This window comes from Camelus bactrianus, chromosome 9 (assembly GCF_048773025.1).
Source record: "Camelus bactrianus isolate YW-2024 breed Bactrian camel chromosome 9, ASM4877302v1, whole genome shotgun sequence".
Classification (NCBI taxonomy): Eukaryota; Metazoa; Chordata; class Mammalia; order Artiodactyla; family Camelidae; genus Camelus; species Camelus bactrianus.
The window spans coordinates 4,749,293-4,769,574 of NC_133547.1; the positions used below are offsets into that span (position 1 = coordinate 4,749,293).

General features: G+C 40.8%; 1 protein-coding gene across 2 annotated transcripts; it reads right to left on the reverse strand.

Moving 5' to 3' along the window:
- Positions 1-661: 661 nt before the first annotated feature.
- On the reverse strand, positions 662-20,199 carry LOC105080428 (zinc finger protein 350). 2 transcript variants are annotated; one of them, XM_074371019.1, is made up of 7 exons: positions 16,308-20,199; positions 14,503-15,227; positions 13,429-13,620; positions 12,093-12,282; positions 8,640-8,766; positions 7,471-7,566; positions 662-2,199 (listed from the first exon to the last, which is right to left on the reverse strand). In XM_074371019.1, exons 4-7 carry the CDS (start codon positions 12,105-12,107, stop codon positions 863-865), a joined length of 1,575 nt encoding a protein of 524 aa, XP_074227120.1. In that variant the 5' UTR covers positions 12,108-12,282; positions 13,429-13,620; positions 14,503-15,227; positions 16,308-20,199; the 3' UTR covers positions 662-862. The 2 variants fall into 2 exon arrangements, with proteins under 2 accessions (XP_074227120.1, XP_074227121.1); XM_074371020.1 differs by lacking the exon at positions 662-2,199 and adding an exon at positions 2,232-3,360.
- Positions 20,200-20,282: the final 83 nt, after the last annotated feature.

Below are 20,282 nucleotides of genomic sequence, written 5' to 3' on the forward strand. Positions count from 1 at the left end.
AAACCCTTGTCCTATGCACTGCCACGCAGCGAAGGGCTGACCTGGCAGGTTTGGGGTGTTTGGACCCTGCACATTCCACAGAAAGGAAGGAAACTTCACTGGCACCTGGAAAGGACCCTCTGAGCCCTTAAAGGTTCTCATCCTGCCTGACCAGACTGTCTGGGTATACCTGGGGTTTGGGCCAAGTTGTATGTGTATGCTAGCAATACGATTTTGGTCGAACACCCCTTCCTGTCTGCCTGGGGCTCTGGACCACGCTGTGTCATTCTGACCTTTAGGGGGCTGACATTTGAGAGGTTAAGATCAGTCACGTGGTCTCTCCATGCCGACATAACTCACCCCCAGTAAAAACCCTGGCCGCTAAAGCTGAGGTGAGTTTCCCTGGTTGCCAATAACCCCTGAGTGTTGTCATGTTATTGCTGGAAGAACTAAGCACGGTCCATACAACTCCACTGAGAGGACAACGGAAAGTATGGACCTGGTGTCTCCTAAATTCTGCCTTATGCTCCTTTTGCATTTGCTACTTTTTATTTGTAGCTTTTCACTATGATCAACTGTAACCATAGGTAGAGCAGCTTTTATGAGTTTAATGAGTGCTTTTAGAGAATAATCAGAAGTGAGGCTGGTCTTAAGGACCCAACACAACAACCTTCCTAAAACCTCTTTCTGATGTGAATTTATTGATGACTTTTAAGCCAAGCTTACTACAATTCAACCTACTAAGAGCCACTGATACTTAATGAAGTCTATCTTTCCATTACCATTACATTCATTGGCATCCTCTCTGTGAAAGTTTTCAACCACATAAAGAGCTGAAACTTTGATCAAAAGGCTTTTCCACATTGAATGTATCAAATCTTCCCTACATGTTTCCTGGGACATAAAATAAGATGTAACTGGTAACCGAAGGCACTACAACATTTACTGCGTTCATTAGGTTTCTCTCCTGGGCAAATCCTCTGTTATCTCCTGAGGGTGCACATCTGTCCACAGGCTGTCCCACCAGGACCACGTTCCCTTGGGCTAGGAACCCACTGATGTTTACTGACGTCGGGACTGCCGTGGAAGGCACGTCCACTGTCACTGTTTTAACAGACTTTTTCTCCTGTGTGGATTCTGTGGTACGTGGGCTCTGATTCCCAAAGGGATCACCTTCCACCTTGACTGAGTCTACGCCTTTCTCTTTCACATGAGTTTTCTTATGTTTCGTGAGGGAGGACTTGTGGAAGAAGGCTTTCCCACAGTTGCTGCATCCATGCGGTTTCTCTCCCGTATGGATTCTCTGATGTCTACTGAGGATTGCCTTCGTGGAGTAACCTTTCCCACAGTCACCACATTTATAGAGTTTCTCTTCTGTGTGGCCTCTCTGATGTCTAATGAGACTTGACTTCTGAAAGTAGGCTTTTCCACATTCACCACACACATAGGGAGGATTTCCGGTGTGAAACACCTGGTGTGCGACGAGACATGGCTTATGACTGAAGGCCTTCCCACAGTCACTGCACCTGTAGGGCTTCTCTCCAGTGTGAGTCCGCTGATGTATGAGGAAATTTCCCTTCTGGATGAAGCCTTTCCCACACTCGCTGCATGCATAGGGTTTCTCTCCTGTGTGGGTTTTCTGATGAACGAGGAGCTGAGACTTCCTGAAGAAAGCTTTCCCACACTCACTGCATCCGTGGGGTTTAATTCCTCTTTCAACTTGCACATGTATGTTGAGCTCTGCTTTCCGACAGAAGGCTTTACCACACTTAAGGCATTTATACGGCTTTTCTCCCGTATGAGTTCTCTGATGTACGGTGAGTTGAGACTTTTTGATGAAGGATTTCCCACATTCAACACATTCATGATGTTTCTTTCCTTTTTCTGTTTGATGGATCATGAGTTCTGGATTTGTTCTGGTCCTGTTTCCATACTTACTGCGTTTAATCCCAGTGTTACTTTTTTCATGCTTAGTATGAAGAAATGATTTCTCATGTCTATTAATCTTACCAGATTTCTTCACAACACAGTTTTTATTCTGGTTAATTAAATCTAAACTAGAGTTCAGTATGTTATCATGGCTTTGCCTTAATGTAACAAGATTTCTGTGCAGATGAAAAATATTTCCCGATGAACTATGTTCATGGCCTCTTTCCACATTTTTAAGCTTGTTTTGGATTTCCAAGTACCACTGCATATGATCACCAACTTCTCCAACTTCTAGAAAGAAAATTAATTCTCTCACAATCAGGTTATGTAATAAACTCCTTCTAAATGCCATGGTTTGGGCTGGCTCTTTGTGACAATTCTACTACCATATGAAAGAAATCATTCAGTGTAAATTTACTTCTTGAATGTGAAGGTAAACACAATGAAATAAATAAAGCAATTAACATCCAAAAAAAAAAAAAGCTGATACACAAAGGTAGATAGTTTCCAATTAGGAAAATTTTTGCCACTCTCCAAAGAGATCCTTGCAAAACAGACAAAGAGGATGAAGTAGAAATGTGTCTCATTATCACAAGATAAAGTAAGTCAGGGAGACATTTGATCTAGCATGATGGAATATATCCATTCATTCCACCAATATTTATCAAATGTCTATTATATATCATGCACTGTAATAGCATTTGAATACAAATAAAAGAAAAACACATTTTCTGCATCTCACTGGGCAAAAGAGAACAAAATGGAAGCAGAGGAATAAGACACTGCAGCCTGAAAAGTGGTTCACAGATGTGAGGAACAATGGGAGCTGTTCAATTTTAAACAGGTAATCACCTGTGAGAAAGAAAAGGTCAGCCAAGACACCAAGAATAAAGATTTAGCAACCTCATATAAAGAATTATAAGTTTTCATTCAGATAGAACAGCAGTGCAAGGGCCCTGAGACAGAAAAGATTCGTGGCTAGATCAAGAAACAGAATAGTGGAAATATGAAAACAAATTTATGTATATATATATGCATGACTGGGACATTATGCTGTACATCAGGAACTGACAGATTGTAACTGGCTCTAATCTACTTCAATAAATTTTTTTAAAAAAAGAAATAGAATAGTGGAATAACTATATATAGAGAAGGAAGAGTTGACATTCAAAAGGTAGACTGAAGTCCTATCAGGTAGATCTGGTAGGGAGAATCTGAATTTGATGCTAAGACTGGTGGCAAGCCACTGGAAGTTCTGGGAAGGTCGAGTGTCAGTTCTGATTTACGTTTCCAAAAGATTCCTGCCTGTCACGTGGATAGTGATGGGACAGGAAGGAGTGGAGAAGGGAGGAAACAGGCAGTTAATGAAGTGATCCAGGCAAGAGATGACGGTGGCTTGGTCTGGAGCAACAACAGTGCAGATGTGGAGAAGTGGTTGGACTCAAGGCACATCTAGGAGGAGGAAATGACAACAGTCAATGCTGAATTCAATGTGGGCTACACGTAAGAGGGAGGAATCGAGGGTTCTTCCTGGTCTTTGGCTTAAATGACTAGTAGTACCAGCTATGTTGTTGAGGAACATTAGGGAGACAGACTGGGGGTGGGGGGTGGTTGGTTTTTTATTGAAGTATAGTTGACTTAAAATGTTGCGTTAGTTTCAGGTGTTCAGCAAAGTGATGACTATATATATATATATATAAAATACACCCTCTTTCTCAGATTTTTTTCCGTTATACGTCCATTACTAAATACTGAATATAGTTCCCTGCACTGTACAGTAGGTCCTTGTTGTTTATTTATTTTATATATAGTAATGTGTATGTTAATCCCAAACTCATAATTTATCCCTCTCCCCCTTTCCCCCTTGGTAACCATAGTTTGTTTTCTATGTCTGTGAGTCTATTTCGGCTTTGTAAATAAGTTCATTTGTATCATCTCTTTTTTAATTGAAGTACAGGCACTTCACCATGTTGTGTTAATTTCTGATGTACAGCACAGTGATTCAGTTACGCATACCTATATTCCTTTTCATATTATTTTTCATGATGGACTATTACAAGGTATTGAGTATAGTTTCCCATGCTATGCAGTAGGACCTTCTTGTTTACCTATTTTATACATAGTAGCTAGTATCTGCAAATCCCAAACTTCCAATTTACCCTTCCCCCACCCCTTCTCCCCAGTAATCACAAGTTCTTTTGCTACGTCTTGATTCTGTTTCTGTTTTGAAAATAAGTCCATTTATGTCATTTTCTTAGATTCCACATATAAGTGATATCATACAGTATTTTTCTTTTCTCCTTCTGGCTTACTTCACTTTATATGAGGATCTCCAAATCCATCCATGTTGCTGCAAATGGCATTATTTCATTCTTTCTTATGGCTGAGTAGTATTCCATTATATATATATATAATAAATACATAATGGACAGCTTCTTTACCCATTCATCTGTCAATGGACACTTAGGTTGCTTCCAGGTCTTGGCTAGTGTAAAACAGTGCTGCTATGAACACTGGGGTGAGTGTATTTTTCAAGTTAAAGTTTTCTCTGGATATATGTCTAGGAGTGCGATGGCTGGATCATAAGGTAACTCTATTTTTAGCTTTTTAAGGAACCTCTGTACTGTCCCTCATAGTGGCTGCACCAGTTAACATTCCTACCAACAGTATAGGAGAGTTCCCTTTTCTCCACACCCTCTCCAGCATTTACTGTTTGTGGAGTTTTTAATGATGGCCATTCTGACAGGTGTGAGGTGGCACCTCACTGTAGTTTTATTTGCATTTCTCTGACAATTAGCGATATTGAGCATCTTTTCACATGACAAATTTTGAATGTGGAAAATTTGAGTGTGTATTTTGACATAAACATTTTGAGACAGCTATTGGATATCTAACTGCAGACATGAAGAACTCAATTGGAGACAGGAATCTAGAGACAATTTTGGCTAGGGGACAAACTTGGGGGTTACCTGCACAGGCTTAACTCAAAGATATCCCAGGTTCGGGTCCAGACCACCACAATAAACCAAACATCACAATATGGCTAGTCATGCAAATTTTTTTGTTTCCTGTGTGCACATAAGATTTATATTTACACTATACCACGGCCTATTAAGTGTGCAATAGCATTATGTCTAAAACAGTGTACGTGCCTTAATTAAAAATACTTTCTCACTAAAAAATGCTAACCATCATCTGAGCCTTCAGCGAGGTGCTGAAGTAACATCAAAGATCACGCATTACAAATCAACATAACAAATATAATAATATCAGGAAAAGTTAGAAATATTGCAAGAACTACCAAATGTGACAACACAGAGACACGAAATCAGCAAATGGTACTGATAGACTTGCTTGACACAGGGTTGCCACAAACCTTCAATTTGTAAAAAAACAAAAAACAAAAAACAAAAACAAAAACAAAAAAACACACACTCTCTGCAAAGTACAATAGAGCAAAGCACAGAAAATGAGGTGTGTCTGTATCGAAATACTACCTAAACAGAAAAGACTAGATAAGGTCTCTTACAAAGAATTAAAATAAAAAACAGAAAAATGATGGCCCACACTCAAGTCTTTATGCATTCCAACTTTTGGGGCTTTATGAGTGGAAATGCACAGAGAACAAGGAAGGTCCTTCCAGAGGGAACAGACAGTGGCTCACGACCAGGGAAATGAGCAGCTAGAGGTATGAACTTGAAGCAAATTCTGATAGAGGCAGGTCAGAAGGCAAAATGTCTTTTGGTGGCCATCCTGCTTCTCAATCTAGTCTCTTATTAACTCAGCATGCTGCCACCACGTTAAATCTTCCTAAAGGGCCCTTCTTAGCAGGAGGACATAGCCCAGTGGTAGAACCCATGCTCAGCATGCACAGGGTCCTGGGTTCAATCCCCGGTACCTCCATTAAACACAGAAATGACAAAAACAAATGTCCACTTACATTTATCCTTCAGTCTAAGGTTAAACAATCTTTTAAAAACATAAGCCACACCATGTCACTCTTCTGCCCCAAACCATTCAATAACTCCATCACTGTGGGAAGAAAAATCCTAAGCCCTTAAAATGGCCTGCAATGCCCTGCCTGGAGTGGGCCCCTTTCTCACCTCAGGTCCTATCACTTCTGCTCCGGGTCACTCTGCTGGACCCACAGTCCTCAAACGTGCCGCGTACACAGGCCTCAGGGCGGCCACTGTTGGGACGCTTTCCCCAGACCCACCCGGGGCTCATGCCTCACCCCACTCACCACCTTAGCAGAGCAGAGAGGCATTCCCTGTCCCTTGTGTATGACACATCAGCCTTCCCACTGCTTGACACTCATTTCCCCCGTGTTGTTCTTCATGGTTCTAATTACCATCAGAAAAGTTACCATATTTATTGTGTACCTCCCCCAGTTAGAACGCAAGCTCTATCAGAATAAGAACGTCAACTCTTCCATTCTCTGCTGTAACCACCTGAGATAAAGCACACTATACAGCAGCACATATGAGGCACTAAAAATACTTGTTGAGGGAATGAATCAATGAAACAATCATATGTATGTAAAGCACTGCAGAGACTGGTTTAAATGAAGCTGACTTGGAATTTAGGGAATGGAGAGAAAATTCTATGTGAGCCTTGATCGCAGAGGGATTTAAACATTACATAGTTGGTAGCAGGGTTATAACCAGAACGTTTTAGACCAGGGAAATTAAACCGAGAGCAACAACTAAGAGGAATCAAGAGAAATACGTGCTCCAGCAAATCAATGTGGAGTCAGCAAAGCAGGCGTGAGGTTATGGTTTGACTTCAGGCAGAACCTACGACAGTGAAGTTTTTGGTTTTGTTTTTTTATTGGAGTGAACTCCTTGATTTCAGTGTATTTGGGAGGTATAATTTATTATGAAAATTACAATACTTACAGTTCTTCACTTACCATTATAAAAATTTTCAAACATGCAAATTGAAGGACTTATACAGTGAACAGTCATATACCCACCTCTTTGATTCTAGAGTTAACATTTTGTTACATTTGCTTTATCTCCTATTTGCCCATCCAGAATGAGGAGATAGACAGATGCACATTAAAAGACAGAGTTGCCATGGGAACACAGCATCCAAGGATGGGTTGAACGTTAGGAAGGGAAATCAATACTACCTGAGGTTCACTACTCAGAAGGCAATGGTGAACCTGAAGTTCTCTCTTTGCAGAGGGGCATGGAAGACTGAAATTTCCAAAGCAAGGGAAGAGGAAGGAACAAGCAGTGGTACCACGGCAGTCAGTGAGGAAGGGAAAAACTTGAGAATCCTCAGAAAGAAAAAAATCTAAGCAAATCAAATCAAGATCTGAGATGATTTAATCAGTATAACATCCAGAGGTGCGAACACAGAAGTACTTTCCTCTAAATGTGTAAGCAACGCATGGTAACACAGGAGGGTGATACTCAGAGGCTCTGTTTAGATATTGTCAAAAGTTTAGAAGCAAGAAGATGAGCCACCTCAACGCTATTTAAAATGCGTGAGGCCTTCACAAATCTATGAATTTACTTCCACTCTTTTCTACCTGAATGTTTCTCATTCACTCACCTGGTGAGTTCTGACCAGGGGTGTTTTCCTCTTCTAACCATGGCTGGTCTCCTTGCTTCAATTTGAAGATTTCAGCTGGTTTGGAACTTTGCAACCCTGTTCATGAAAAATAACAGGATATTTATGAAAACACCTTTGGACATGCTATCTAAACATTGTGAAATGATACCTTTTACAGATTGTGCAACAGCACCTTGGAGAAGATCTTTCCCCTAGGAGTAGGGGAAGCATACCCCTCTGTCTGAGGCCCAAGAGGAAACTGAGACTACCACTTATAAAATCCAAGTTTTCTGTAGGAGTCAGCAAACTATGGTCTGTGGCTGTAACTAAGACATTACATTTTTACATTTTAAAAGTGTTATTTAAAAAAAGGAGGGGAGGGATACGTTAGGAGTTTGGGGTTAACAGATACACACTACCATGTATAAAACAGATAAACAACAGGGACCTACTGTATAGCACAGGGAACTATACTCAGTATCTTGTAATAGCCTATAATGGAAAAGGATCTGGAAAAGAATATATATATCTGTGTGTGTGTAACTGCATCACTTTGCTATACGTCTGAAACTAATACACTGTAAATTAACTATACTTCATTTAAAAAGTTATAAGATTTTTTAAATAAACAAAAAAATTAATACTATTATTACAAGATAACACTATTATGATTTAGAGTTAACATCAAATCTTCTAATATCCAATCAGTACAATTCCCTAGATGTATTAGTAACAAATTCACTTCCTCTTTCAAAGCCACACTTAACTTTTAGACTCAGAAGCTACCACATCTCTTTAACCTAAAGAGAAAGTTCAACACAATAAATGTAGACACAAATATTCATTATTATTAGACCATTATATTTGCAGAGAAAAACCTAGATAATTCAGCTTAAAATTGTACAAGTTATATTAAAGCAGTGCAGTTAAACACCAAACATTAAAATTAAAATTATGAAGAATGAATAAAGATATAGAGAAATATCAAAAAAAAAAAAAAAAAGCGTTACAGAGACAGAAGGTAGCTCACATGGCCTGCAATGTTTACTATCTGGCCCTTCACCAAAAAGGTCCGACTTTCTGTTACATTATTCAACACTTCAGATACCCTCCAAAGCATTCCACAACTGAGGAAGACTGCTGACGCGGCACAGGGGGGCGGTCCTCACCCACGGACACCAGGTGGCTGTAGTTCTCTAGCATCACGTCCCGGTACAGGGCCTTCTGGTCAGGGGCCAGGAGCTGCCACTCCTCCCACGTGAAGTCCACGGCCACATCTTCAAATAATAATGATCCCTGTAGTAACAAATTCTTCTTTAATGTAAGTGATTCTTATTTTCTTTAATAATTCTTTTTTCAGTAGTTTTTTTCTGGTTTGTTTTTTAGGGGGTAGGTAATTGGGTTTGTTTATCTATTTATTTTAATGGGGGTACTGGGGATTGAACCCAGGACCTTGTGCACGCTAAGCACGCACACTACCACTGAATTATACTCTCCCTCCCATGATCTGTGATTATTTAATGATTTGGAAGAGATGTACAGAAATTTATTCTAATCATTTCTACGCTATAGACTGTATCTATATATGCAGTTTACATCATATACTGGGGAAGAATGGGAATTCTTCTACAGACATCCTGCTGCTTTATTTCAGCCATCCATTCACTCACTAATTCAGAAGGTTTTCTGGAATGTGGTCATTAGAGCCTCTTGTTAACCTTGACAAGATCTGCCGTCTGTGTGTGTACGTGCATGCCCTGAACTACATGTGGATGGCATCAAAATGAACACTCGTGTTCTTGCCTTCAAGGAGCCTTCACTTTGCGTGAGTTAAATAGAAACAGTAAGTTCTAGAATTAAACATGAAAAACCTGAAGATGCTGGAAATGTAAGACCCTGGGTATAAACACTGTTTAATATGTAGAAAGGCAAAATAGAGACTATTAAAGATGAATGAGCTAACTTGAAACAGACGAATTCTCGAAACAAGAAATACAATCACTTAAATGAGAAATTCAACCTATCTCCTGACTACAAATTAGATATAACCAAGAGGGAACTAGACAGCAGATCTGAAGTATGAAAGACAACAATGGAAAACACAACAGCGAGGCTGAGAGAGATGAAGGGACGAGTGAGAATGTTGAATTTACACCGATTCTGAGCGTGAGGGAAGAACAGGAAATTTGACGGAAGGTAATAACCAAAGATGTAAGGGTGGAGAATATTTTAGAACTGGTAAATGACCCCAAACCTTGGGGTGAGGGAACCCAACAATTCCAAGTAAGATCAGGGAAAACAGATCCATTCCTAGACACACAGAAGTAAAACTGCAAATCATCAAACTCAAAGGGAAAATTCCAAACTCTCCAGGAGAACACATATACCTAACAAAAGAATAACAAATACGATTTAACGCCACTAAGCAATGACAGAGTCAGAAAAAGAATGGAATAGTAGGGGGAGGGTATAGCTCAGTGGCAGAGTACGTGCTTAGCATGCACAAGGTCCTGGGTTCAATCCCCAGTACCTCCACTAAAAAATAAAATAAAATAAAATAAAAAATCAATTAAAAATACATGAAGAAGGGATTGCATTAAATCTGTAGATTGCCTTGGGCAGTGTGATCATTTTATCAATATTGACTCTTCCAATCCAAGAGCATGGGATACCTTCCCATTTTTTAAAGTCATCTTTAATTTCCTTCATCAATGGTTTATAGTTTTCTGTGTATAATTCTTTCACCTCCTTGGTTAGATTTATTTCTAGGTATTTTATTACTTTGGGTGCTATTTTAAAGGGGATTGTTTCTTTACTTTCTTTTTCTGTTGATTCATTGTTAGTGTAAAGAAATGCAACTGATTTTTGGACATTAATCTTGTAACCTGCTACCTTGCTGAATTCTTCGATCAGCTCTAGTAGTTTTTGTGTGGGCCGTATGATCCAGGAATCCCGCTCCTGGGCATATATCCAGAAGCAACCTTACTTCAAAATGACACCTGCACCCCATGTTCATAGCAGCACTATTTACAATAGCCAAGACATGAAAACAGCCTAAATGTCCATCAACAGATGACTGGATAAAGAAGTAGTGGTATATTTATACAATGGAATACTATTCAGCCATAAGAACCGACAACATAACGCCATTTGCAGCAACATGGATGCTCCTGGAGAATGTCATTCTAAGTGAAGTAAGCCAGAAAGAGAAAGAAAAATACCATATGAGATTGCTCATATGTGGAATCTAAAAAAAAACAACAAACAAACAAAGCATAAATACAAAACAGAAATAGACTCATAGACATAGAATACAAACTTCTGGTTGCCAAGGGGGCAGGGGGTGGGAAGGGATAGACTGGGATTTCAAAACTGTAGAATAGATAAACAAGATTATACTGTATAGCACAGGGAAATATACACAAAATGTTATGGTAGCTCACAGAGAAAAAAATGTGACAATGAATATATATATGCTCATGTATAACTGAAAAATTGTGCTGAACACTGGAATTTGACACAACATTGTAAAATGATTATAAATCAATAAAAAATGTTAAAAACAAATACATAAAGAAACCTAACTACCTCTCCCCAAAAAAAGAATGGAATAGTACTTTCAAAGTGCTGAGTGAAATAACTTCCAACCAAGGATGTTACACTTATTAGTATATCTTAATATGATATATGGATTTCTCCTATTGTTTCTAATAAGCTTGTGGTGATTCTCAGCTTTTTCCATTTATGCAGCCAAATTATCTGTAAGTAAGGAAAGTTTTAAATCCTCTTTTCCAAATTTATTTCTCTTTTACCTCTTTTCTTGACTAGTATTTCTAAATAATGTGGTGTTGGTGGACATCTTTGTCTTGTTCCAATTTTAGGTAACAGATCAAAGGGGGTATGAAAGTTTCTGAGGATGTTTCACATTATCAAACTGACTAGGGCCCTATGGTATTTAATGGTCGGGGACCGAGGGTGCTATATATCTTGTAAAGCAAATGACAGTCCCATAACAGGACTAACTGTGAAGCTCAAGATGTCAATAGTACCCACAGCCTCCCTCCCACTGAAAAGCATAAGTATAGTAAGTTATGTTGTATCCCAGAATAAAACTCAAAAATATTTAAAGGAATAAAAATCCATCACTCAACAATAAAAAATTTACAGTGCCAGGCAGCCCATCCAAATTACCAGATATGCAAAGAGAAAATAGACTCATACAAAGACAAAGGATCATCAATGGAAACAAAACCAAAAATGACATATATAGTAGAATTAGTAGACAAGGATGTTGAAACACATATTATACATTCATATATTTAAGAAGGTAGAGGAAAGAATGAACATATGGAGTAACATGGAAAATATCAAACAGACCCAATTCCAACTCTAGAAATGGAAAAAAAGGAGTCAAGAAAAGTTCTGAGCAGATTCTCTGACCTACAGTTCCACCATTCCAGGTTTGCCTTGACATTGACATTAAAGTTAGTGTTTCTTTTTCTTCAGATTCAGGCTCTTATCAATATGTAATTTTACCAGTGAATCAAATCCATTTTTATAAGCCTCTACAAATACAAGAAGAAGAAAAAAAGTGGGGGGAATAAAGAAACATTAAAACTCACCTGGACCTTGGTCATTTTCTTCTGCTCTTAGAAGATGGCCAGGAATGGGGATCTCTTGGTTTCTATACACTTCTAGACTGTCATTCAAATTCTGGTCGTAGATCTCACATCTCAAGTTAATGATATCCCCACAAGTGATGCTCTCCTGGTCCTGGAACTTCCTTCTCCTTACTTCACTTGATTCTAAGGACTTAAAAGCAAAGTTACTGTTAGTGGTACATTCCCTTGGGCCTCACACCTTGTCAGTGTTGCTATAGGTGCGGAACCATAGTTCCCACGAAGATATCCACATTCTAATCTGCGGAACCTGTGACTATGTTATATCACATAGCAAAGGGGAACTGAGGTTGCTAATAAGATGACCTAAAAACAGATTTCCTGGATTGTTTCGGTGGGCCCAACACAATCACAAGGGTCCTTATACGTGGAAGAAAGCAGAAGAGACCAGAGAGAGATGATTTGACAAGAACTCCACAGACCATTGTTGGCTTTGGAAATGAGGGGAAAGGGAACCAGGAGCCAAGTAGCGTGGGCAGCCTTTAGAAGGTGGAAAAGACAAACAGATTCTCCCCCTAGAGCCTCCAGGAAAGACACACTCCTACTGAGATCTTGATTTTAGCCCATAAGATTCTTGTTGAAATTCTAACCTATAGAACTGTAAGGTAATAGACTTGTGCTGTTTAAGCCACTAATTCTTATGTAAACTTACAGAACCAACAGAAAACTAATATAGGTGTCCACTTGCCCTCTAACATAAAATCCCAATGCTTAAAAGTTTTCTTTTGTTTAGGAAACCAAAACATCTAGACTTCAAAGGCAATGCAAACATTAAAGATTAACGTGCTAGGCAAATCATAAGCTTTTTAAAAATTTCACCCTCACCGCCAGTCTAGAAGTATCAAATCACTAGATCCATGTATACATGAAGAGAGTCAAGGCTTAAAACCTAGAGATAGTCCTTTGTCCAGAATTGCATACGTTCTAAGAGGCAGTGCTGGAATTAAAACCCAGGTCTTTTTCTCTCCAAAGCTCATGACCTTAACTACTGTGCTTTCTTAATCAAACAATCTCTAAAGTTTAGTTCCATGTAGGATTTCCTAAAAAGTTTACTACCCATAAATTCACATCAGAAGGTAACATATAGACATAGTCCATTTGTTGGACTTCTGAAACAGCTCTCAGAACACTCAATGCATGCATGCGCACACACACACACGCACGCACACACACACACACACAAGCACTCTTATTCCACAGAGAAATGGAAAAGGAGTATGTCCCAACACTCATTCCAAAGCAGCAAATCAAAGAGAGACAAGGAGTCAGAAAGACTCACATTATAAGGTCGTTAATTCAGTGGAGTTACCATGGATTTCCTTCTAGCCACAAACTTCTTATTTTCCAGTAGCTTTTCTAAACCCCCAAAGCCACAGACCCCTACAGCAACTCTTCTTTGACCTCTGGGTACATTCATTCTCCCTCGGTCTCCAACTAGCATCACGTTACTCTCAGCACCAGGACTAGAGATCTGGACAAAAGAAAGGATATAAAACTATTTATAGGACTATTAAAGGCTATAAAACTGTAGCTGTAAAACTAAGGACTGTTCATGGGGAGGAGGACATGAATGCGACATGAATGCAGGGAAGGGTCTTTTAAGGCAACATTTGTGGTGAGGGCAGCAAGGGCCATGGCTTTCTTCCAACTGGTTGGTGGTGAAGTAACAGGGAGGTGTTTCAGAAGTCTTAATCATCAACCTTCTGGCTGCAGCCAGTCTGAGGTCTACCTGCTGTGGTCAGCAAGTAGTAAGCATCCTGCCCACAACTGGCATCTTATAACAACTCAAAGATATGCATCAGTTGTGTAATCCCGCGAACTAGGATTCCGTGAACTATTGTTTCCTAACAGCTTTCCCTGTGTTTCTGCACTCCCTCACTTCCCTAACTAGTCTGCTCTTTGGAATACAGGGAAGACCTAGGAGACCAAAGCCTTTTTCTACAAACCAGAAACAGGGGACACAGCCGGGCTTCCTTACCCGGGACCCGGTCAGTTTCAATATCCCCTTTTCTTTGATGCTCCTCAATTCTGCGGCCAACAGAAGAAGGATATGAAAAAGAGTAAGTTTTGAATATAGAGGTTAATCATGAACTCGGCAGGGGAACTTGGTTTTAGGGGGGCTGGGTTTCAAAACACCCACGCGGATACACACCCTCCCCAACACAAACCCTCACCAACATGACCTTCGGTTATTTATCTCTTCAGACACTTAAAAACACCGACTGCCAAGGGCCCATTACTATAGCCAAGAGTACCCAGCGACTGGACCTAAAGAAAGCCCCAGAAGGCCTTTAACTGGACTCACAGGCCCCTCAGTCCGGACCCACGGACCCACGTGAAGACGCGGACCCACCTGATGCTGAGGTTCTCAAGGCTCCTGGCAGCTACCAAAGACTGAACTCTCTTCCAGAATGATCCCCAGTCGTACTCTCGCGCCCTAGTCCCCTCTCTGGCTGTCGCTAGGGACGCTTCTGACCTGGTCGGACCTCAGCGGGTTTTGGGGGTGTTGGAGTTCTGGCCTCTAGCCCAGCTCTATGACGCAACGTGGCCACGCCCACCCCGGCGATGGGCCGGAAGTGGTCACCATGGAGGCTGCGGCTCAGAGCTCAGAGAATTGAAGCCACTTTGGGACACTTCCCTGCCTTTCCCTCCCCGTTGTCGGTCGGAAGCACTGTACTGAATAACTCTTCAAAATCTGAAGCCTATCTAAGGCTGCGGCGGCGAGGCTGGATCCTTTCGTACAAGACGGAGAGATGGCGGCGCCCATGAGTCACACGGGTGGAGCGGCATGGGAGCGGCCATCTTGCAGGAAGTGCAGTCCCGTACGGCACTGAGACCCAGAGCTAATAATGCTATAAGGAGCCTTCGGACGTTTGTAGGAGCCGAGAAGTGTTAGAGAGGCGGCGGTCAAACCGTGGGCGAAACACGACTTCGAGCCCTGGTGAAAGTAGGGAATGACGTCGAGCGGGGATGGGAATGAGGAAGGCCGGTCTGGATGAGGTTGGTCAGGGACCTGTTGAAGGGGCGGGCTGACGGAACATCGCTGCCCTCAGGGGCCTGGGGGTGTGGTTACCGCTCCTAGGGAAGGGAGAGGGGTAAGGCTTCAAATATATACAAACATTTCCTAAAAAAACGAAGGGCATTTGAGAGCCATTAAATGATGAGGTATGCTATTACATTTTGGGGCATCATTCCCAAATAAACACACTTAAGAAATATTAGCCATTATGTTATGCAGGTGGAGGGGTAGTTAAGGAGATAATCTGTACATCCTTTTTAGAGGGTAATTTGGAATTATCTATACAATAAAATTTTTCATTCTCGTTGATCTAGAAATTCCAATGCTAAGAATCTTTGTTAAAAATTCTTTTTATATTAACCACAGAAAGTTTTTTTTTAACTTTTTAAAAAAGTTTTGGTAAAAAAAATTTTAAACTAGTAATAATCTGAATGTACAATCAGCAGGTGAATAGTTCAGTAAATTAATTCATCCCTTCAAGGTGAGTCTATAGCCATTAAAAAGCCAATTATAGAATTACCAGTATTTTTTTAAATGACTAATTGATAGGATGAAATATTACTGATGTCCAGAACAGTATTTATAACATCATCCTCATACGGCAAAATTTAATAAACATATTCACTTTAGAATTTTCAATGGATTAAGTGCAACTGACAGTTTTGATTATATTTGGGGTTTGGGCTTGGAGTTGGAATCTTCTCCAAGTACCCACTAAATTCTAAAAGAGTTTATTAACAGAACATCAAGACATACTGCCTCCTCAAACTAGCAACTCTAATAGGAATCCTTGAGGGGAGAGTGGGAGAGTAGAGCTCAGTGGTAGAGTGCATGCTTAGCATGCCCGAGGTCCTGGGTTCAATCCCCATTACCTCCATTAAAAATAAAGTAGGGAAAAGGGTATAGCTCAAGTGGCAGAGCATGTGCTTAATATGCATGAGGTCCTGGGTTCAATCCCCAGTACCTCCTCTAAAAATATATAAATAAACCTAATTACCTCCCCCCCCCAAAATTTTTTTAAATAAACATAAATTTAAAAATAAAATGGGAATCCTTCCAGACTGACTTTTTCCTTATTCTGTTTCTCATCCAGCAATCACTATTACACAATAAATCAAGAATGGAGATGTGAGAATTACCTGGATTGTAGGCTGATGTAGGATGAAGCCAAAACATAACCTATATGTCATCATCACACTGGCCACCAATTCCTAGTAATGCTGTCTCAGAAATAATTCCCAGGGGCTGGGAGGTATAGCTTAGTGGTAGAGCACGTGCTTGGAGTGCACAAGGTCCTTGGTTCAATCCTCAGCGCCTCCATTTAAGGGAAAAAAAGTAAATAAATAAAAACTTTTATAAAATAATAATTCCTGAATCACTCCCTGTACTCTCCATCATTGCTTTAGTCCATTTATCTGAATTACTACTGAATTTGCCACCTCCCTGGTCCTTACAAGTACGCAGCTTTCTAACCACCTTTTTTTCCCATACCACAACCATCTTTATTACCATACCCTCCATGAAACCCTGAATTAATTTATGGATTACAGACTAAAGGAAGATCTCAAGAAAATGCTTCTAAGGCTGTATACAAGCAAATACCAGATTCTCCATTATCATCGTCCATTACTCCTTGCCTTATACTTAGTTCCTACATTATTCTGCCTGTTCCCAATGCCTTGTGGTCTCATGCTACCAGGAATTTGCAAACGCTTTCCCTTCCTGGAAGTGCCAGGCACACGGGAAGTAGTGAAAGAGTATTAGTTACTCTGGTTGTCCTTTCCTGAGTCATCTTAGATGTCACTTCTTCAGATAGCAGGAGGGGACCCCTTTCCAGGTCAATCTCAATTACAGTAATACAATTATCAAATGTAAAACTGCAACCATGTTGTGTTGCTAAGGACAAGAAGTACAGAAATCAGCAACAGAGAATAGAGAAAACATCTCTATACAAGGGGTGATTGAAGATCATTTCTCTTTCTAGACCATCATAATATACTGACTTGACTGTCCTCCAAAAAGGACTGTGAGATCCTCAGACAGAAACTCTGTAATATTTTTGTATCCCCAGTGCTCAGAACAAAAACTGAACAGAGGCTCCCACAACGGACTATTAAATGAGTAACTGAATTTGGCTTACAGGATAGTCTTCCCTTCCTCAGTTCCATGCAAGGTGCCGTTCTCCTCAGTAATAATTAAATACAGCAGGAGTGCAAGAGAATGTACATAATGTGCTGCTTTTTGAAAAGAAAAGGGACAAAAAAATAACATCTACTTGCTTGCACTGCCAAAAAAAACAAAAAAACAAAAAACCGCTGAAAGGATTCACAATAAACAAACTTACCTGTAGGAGGCAGAAGATCAAGGGAAAACCGAGAGGGTAAAAGTGAGTCTCATAAATGCACCTTTTTTACATAGTTTAAGTTTTGAACCACGTGACAATATGACCTACTCAATTTCAGTCCAATCCTGATGGGGAATACACATCTAAATCCAGGAAACGTACAACTGCCCATGTCTATGAAGTGCTGGTAAGGAGAGGACACAGTTCTGCGGAGGGCTAGAAATTGGGGCACCTGGCCGAGTGAGGGCAAGCTTCACTGAAGAAGTGATCATTGCAGAGAATGAAGGATGAAGACCCAGAAGATGGGAAGATACAGGGGCCCTGACTGATCAGTTCAGCAGTGAGCTGGCCTGGCCCTGCCTCGGCCGGAAGTGGAGGTTCACAGGCCAGGAAGTGGAGGGGAGCAGAGGGTCTGGTCGCCGGAGCGCTCATGACATTCTTTGCTGGAGACTCTCTGCCCTGAACCCATCCCATTATAACGTGACAGTGGTGACAGGGACAGTAATCCAGGATTTAGGACAAATACGTTCAAAATGAGGTGTGCATCAGGCCCTTCTTGAAAATGCAAGCTCTTGGGCTCCAGCCCGAGGTTCTGGTTTAGGAGATGTGGGGTGAGATTCAGGAATTGGCATTAAGTTTCTCGGAGAATCCGAGGCAGGAAGCTCGTCAGAGACAGTTGTCAGAAACAGTCCTGGAATGTTCTCTGGCTACAAATATGACGGGTGATTCCGCTCAGTACTTAAATCTTGGCTCAGATTATATCCAGAAAAGCCTTTCCCTGGGGAAGGGGAAGTCTCCCTCACTGTGACCTACAGATTACTATAAATTACTATCTATTACTAGACTTTATTTCACCTCGTAGGATTTATCATTTCCTGACATTTTAAAATCCATTTACCGCCTCTCTCCTTCACTAGATTGGACGGTCCACCATGAAGGCTGTTCCCTTGCCTGTTTGGTTCACTGATGTTTCCTGAGGGGTAAAACAGTGACTTGCACAGTGATGGTGCTCTTAAAATATTTCTGGAGTAAACTACCCAAACCCAGGATTTCAACTGACTTCTGAGTCGACCACAGCGTGGCACATTTCCATTTCTTTTCCTATGAGCAGGACTCAGTGTTTGTAACTGGTATCTTCTGTTTTTATGGGATCATGGGAAAGAATTCTGCATAAAGGAGTAAGCAAAGACCCGACTCTCAGGACAGCGGGAAAGAATGAGGGGGATAGAAGTCACCTGTCTCAGTTCAGCAGGTCCCAGATAAGCAGATAAGCCGAGATCCTTTTTTTTTTTTTTTTTTTTAATGGAGGTACTGGGGATTGAACCCAGGACCCCATGCATGCTGAGCATGCGCTCTACCACTGAGCTATATCCTCCCCACCAAGCCGGGATCTGTAAATGGCACTTCTTCACAGGTGATACGCCTGAGGACAAATCTAAGGCTCCGTCTCCAAGACATTCCAAAAAGACCTCACCTTCCCCCCATTCCCTACGCCCGACACCGCTCTTAAAGACGACGGCTCTTACTTCACCTTTTGTTCTGTTTATTCCAGGAATCATTTTCCTTTTCTGCTTTGTCCCTTTAAAGTCAGTTATGTCTCTCTGATCCCAGTCTGGGGTGTCAGTTTTGTTCTTCAGAACCGTCATTCCCTTCAGTGACAGAATACTTTTTGATTAGCCCATTCATTTATTCTTTCAGTTTCCAAATCTATGTACGGTAAGGGCTTTGGTGCTGAGAAATAAAAAGCCATGGAAACCAGCACTCACCAACATAACTTTTTGGAACAATGGAAATGATGCTAGAGAGTTTTTCCATTGTGTCACCATTTTGCTCCTTGTCTGTGCTGTCCAGCTCGACAGCCACCAGTCACACGTGTCTGCTGAGCACCTGAAATGCAGCTGGTGCAACTGAGGAACTGATTTTTCATCTTACTGGTTTGCAATTTTTTTAAACATTAAAGTTTGAGTAAAGCCACGAAAATTAAGGAACTTATAACCTCCTTGTGGAGGTAACAAACAGGCATAGCTCAGTGGTGCCGCACATGCTTAGCATGCAACACGTCCTGGGTTCAATCCCCAGTGCCTCCATTTAAAAAATAATAACTTATTCGTGTTCATGGTGCTTAAGTACCATTATTAAGAGTCCTTCCCCAAGGGGAGGGTGTAGCTCAGTGGTAGAGCACATGCTTAGCATGCACGAGGTCCTGTGTTCAATCCCCAGTACCTCCCCTAAGAATGAATAAATAAGTAAACCTAATTACCTCCCCTCCAAAATTAAAATGAAAACAAAATAAATTTTAATAAAGCTACTGTTATTTTAAAAAAAAGTCCGTCCCCAACCCCCAAGATAATATGCTCCTTCAATAATAAATGGTCATATTCCCCTGAACCAATGACTGTCCATTTCACTTGAAACAGGTATTTACGTCCTCTCGCTAAATTAGCCTGAGTGTAGGGCTCACACTTAAAGATAATCCGACTCCCTCAGTGGTCTTTCTGGGACACCGTGGGCTTTTTCTGTGTGATCATCACAATATCCTTAGCTTCTAGGACAGAACCAAGTACAGAGGAAGGATTTGACAAACACCGTAAGTGAACAAACCGACTCCGTCTAAGGCTGTTATTTCCTAAGTCCCTCTGCAATAATACAAACTTCTAACAGTTAAAGGAAGACATCCCAGTTTTCAACAAACCCTTCACCTGGCCTGGGGAAATGGAAGTGACACATACACGCCCCGGAGCCCACTGGTCCCGTATTAGCCCTGTTGTGG

What these genes read in the sequence shown, in the direction of transcription:
- LOC105080428 (XM_074371019.1), bottom strand. An exon ending in CAGCCACCTGGTGTCCGTGG is followed by an intron (nt 7,567 to 8,639) that starts GTGAGGACCGCC and finishes TTTCATGAACAG; the next exon opens with GGTTGCAAAGTTCCAAACCA. An exon ending in CCCTGGTCAGAACTCACCAG is followed by an intron (nt 2,200 to 7,470) that starts GTGAGTGAATGA and finishes TTTTCTTTCTAG; the next exon opens with AAGTTGGAGAAGTTGGTGAT.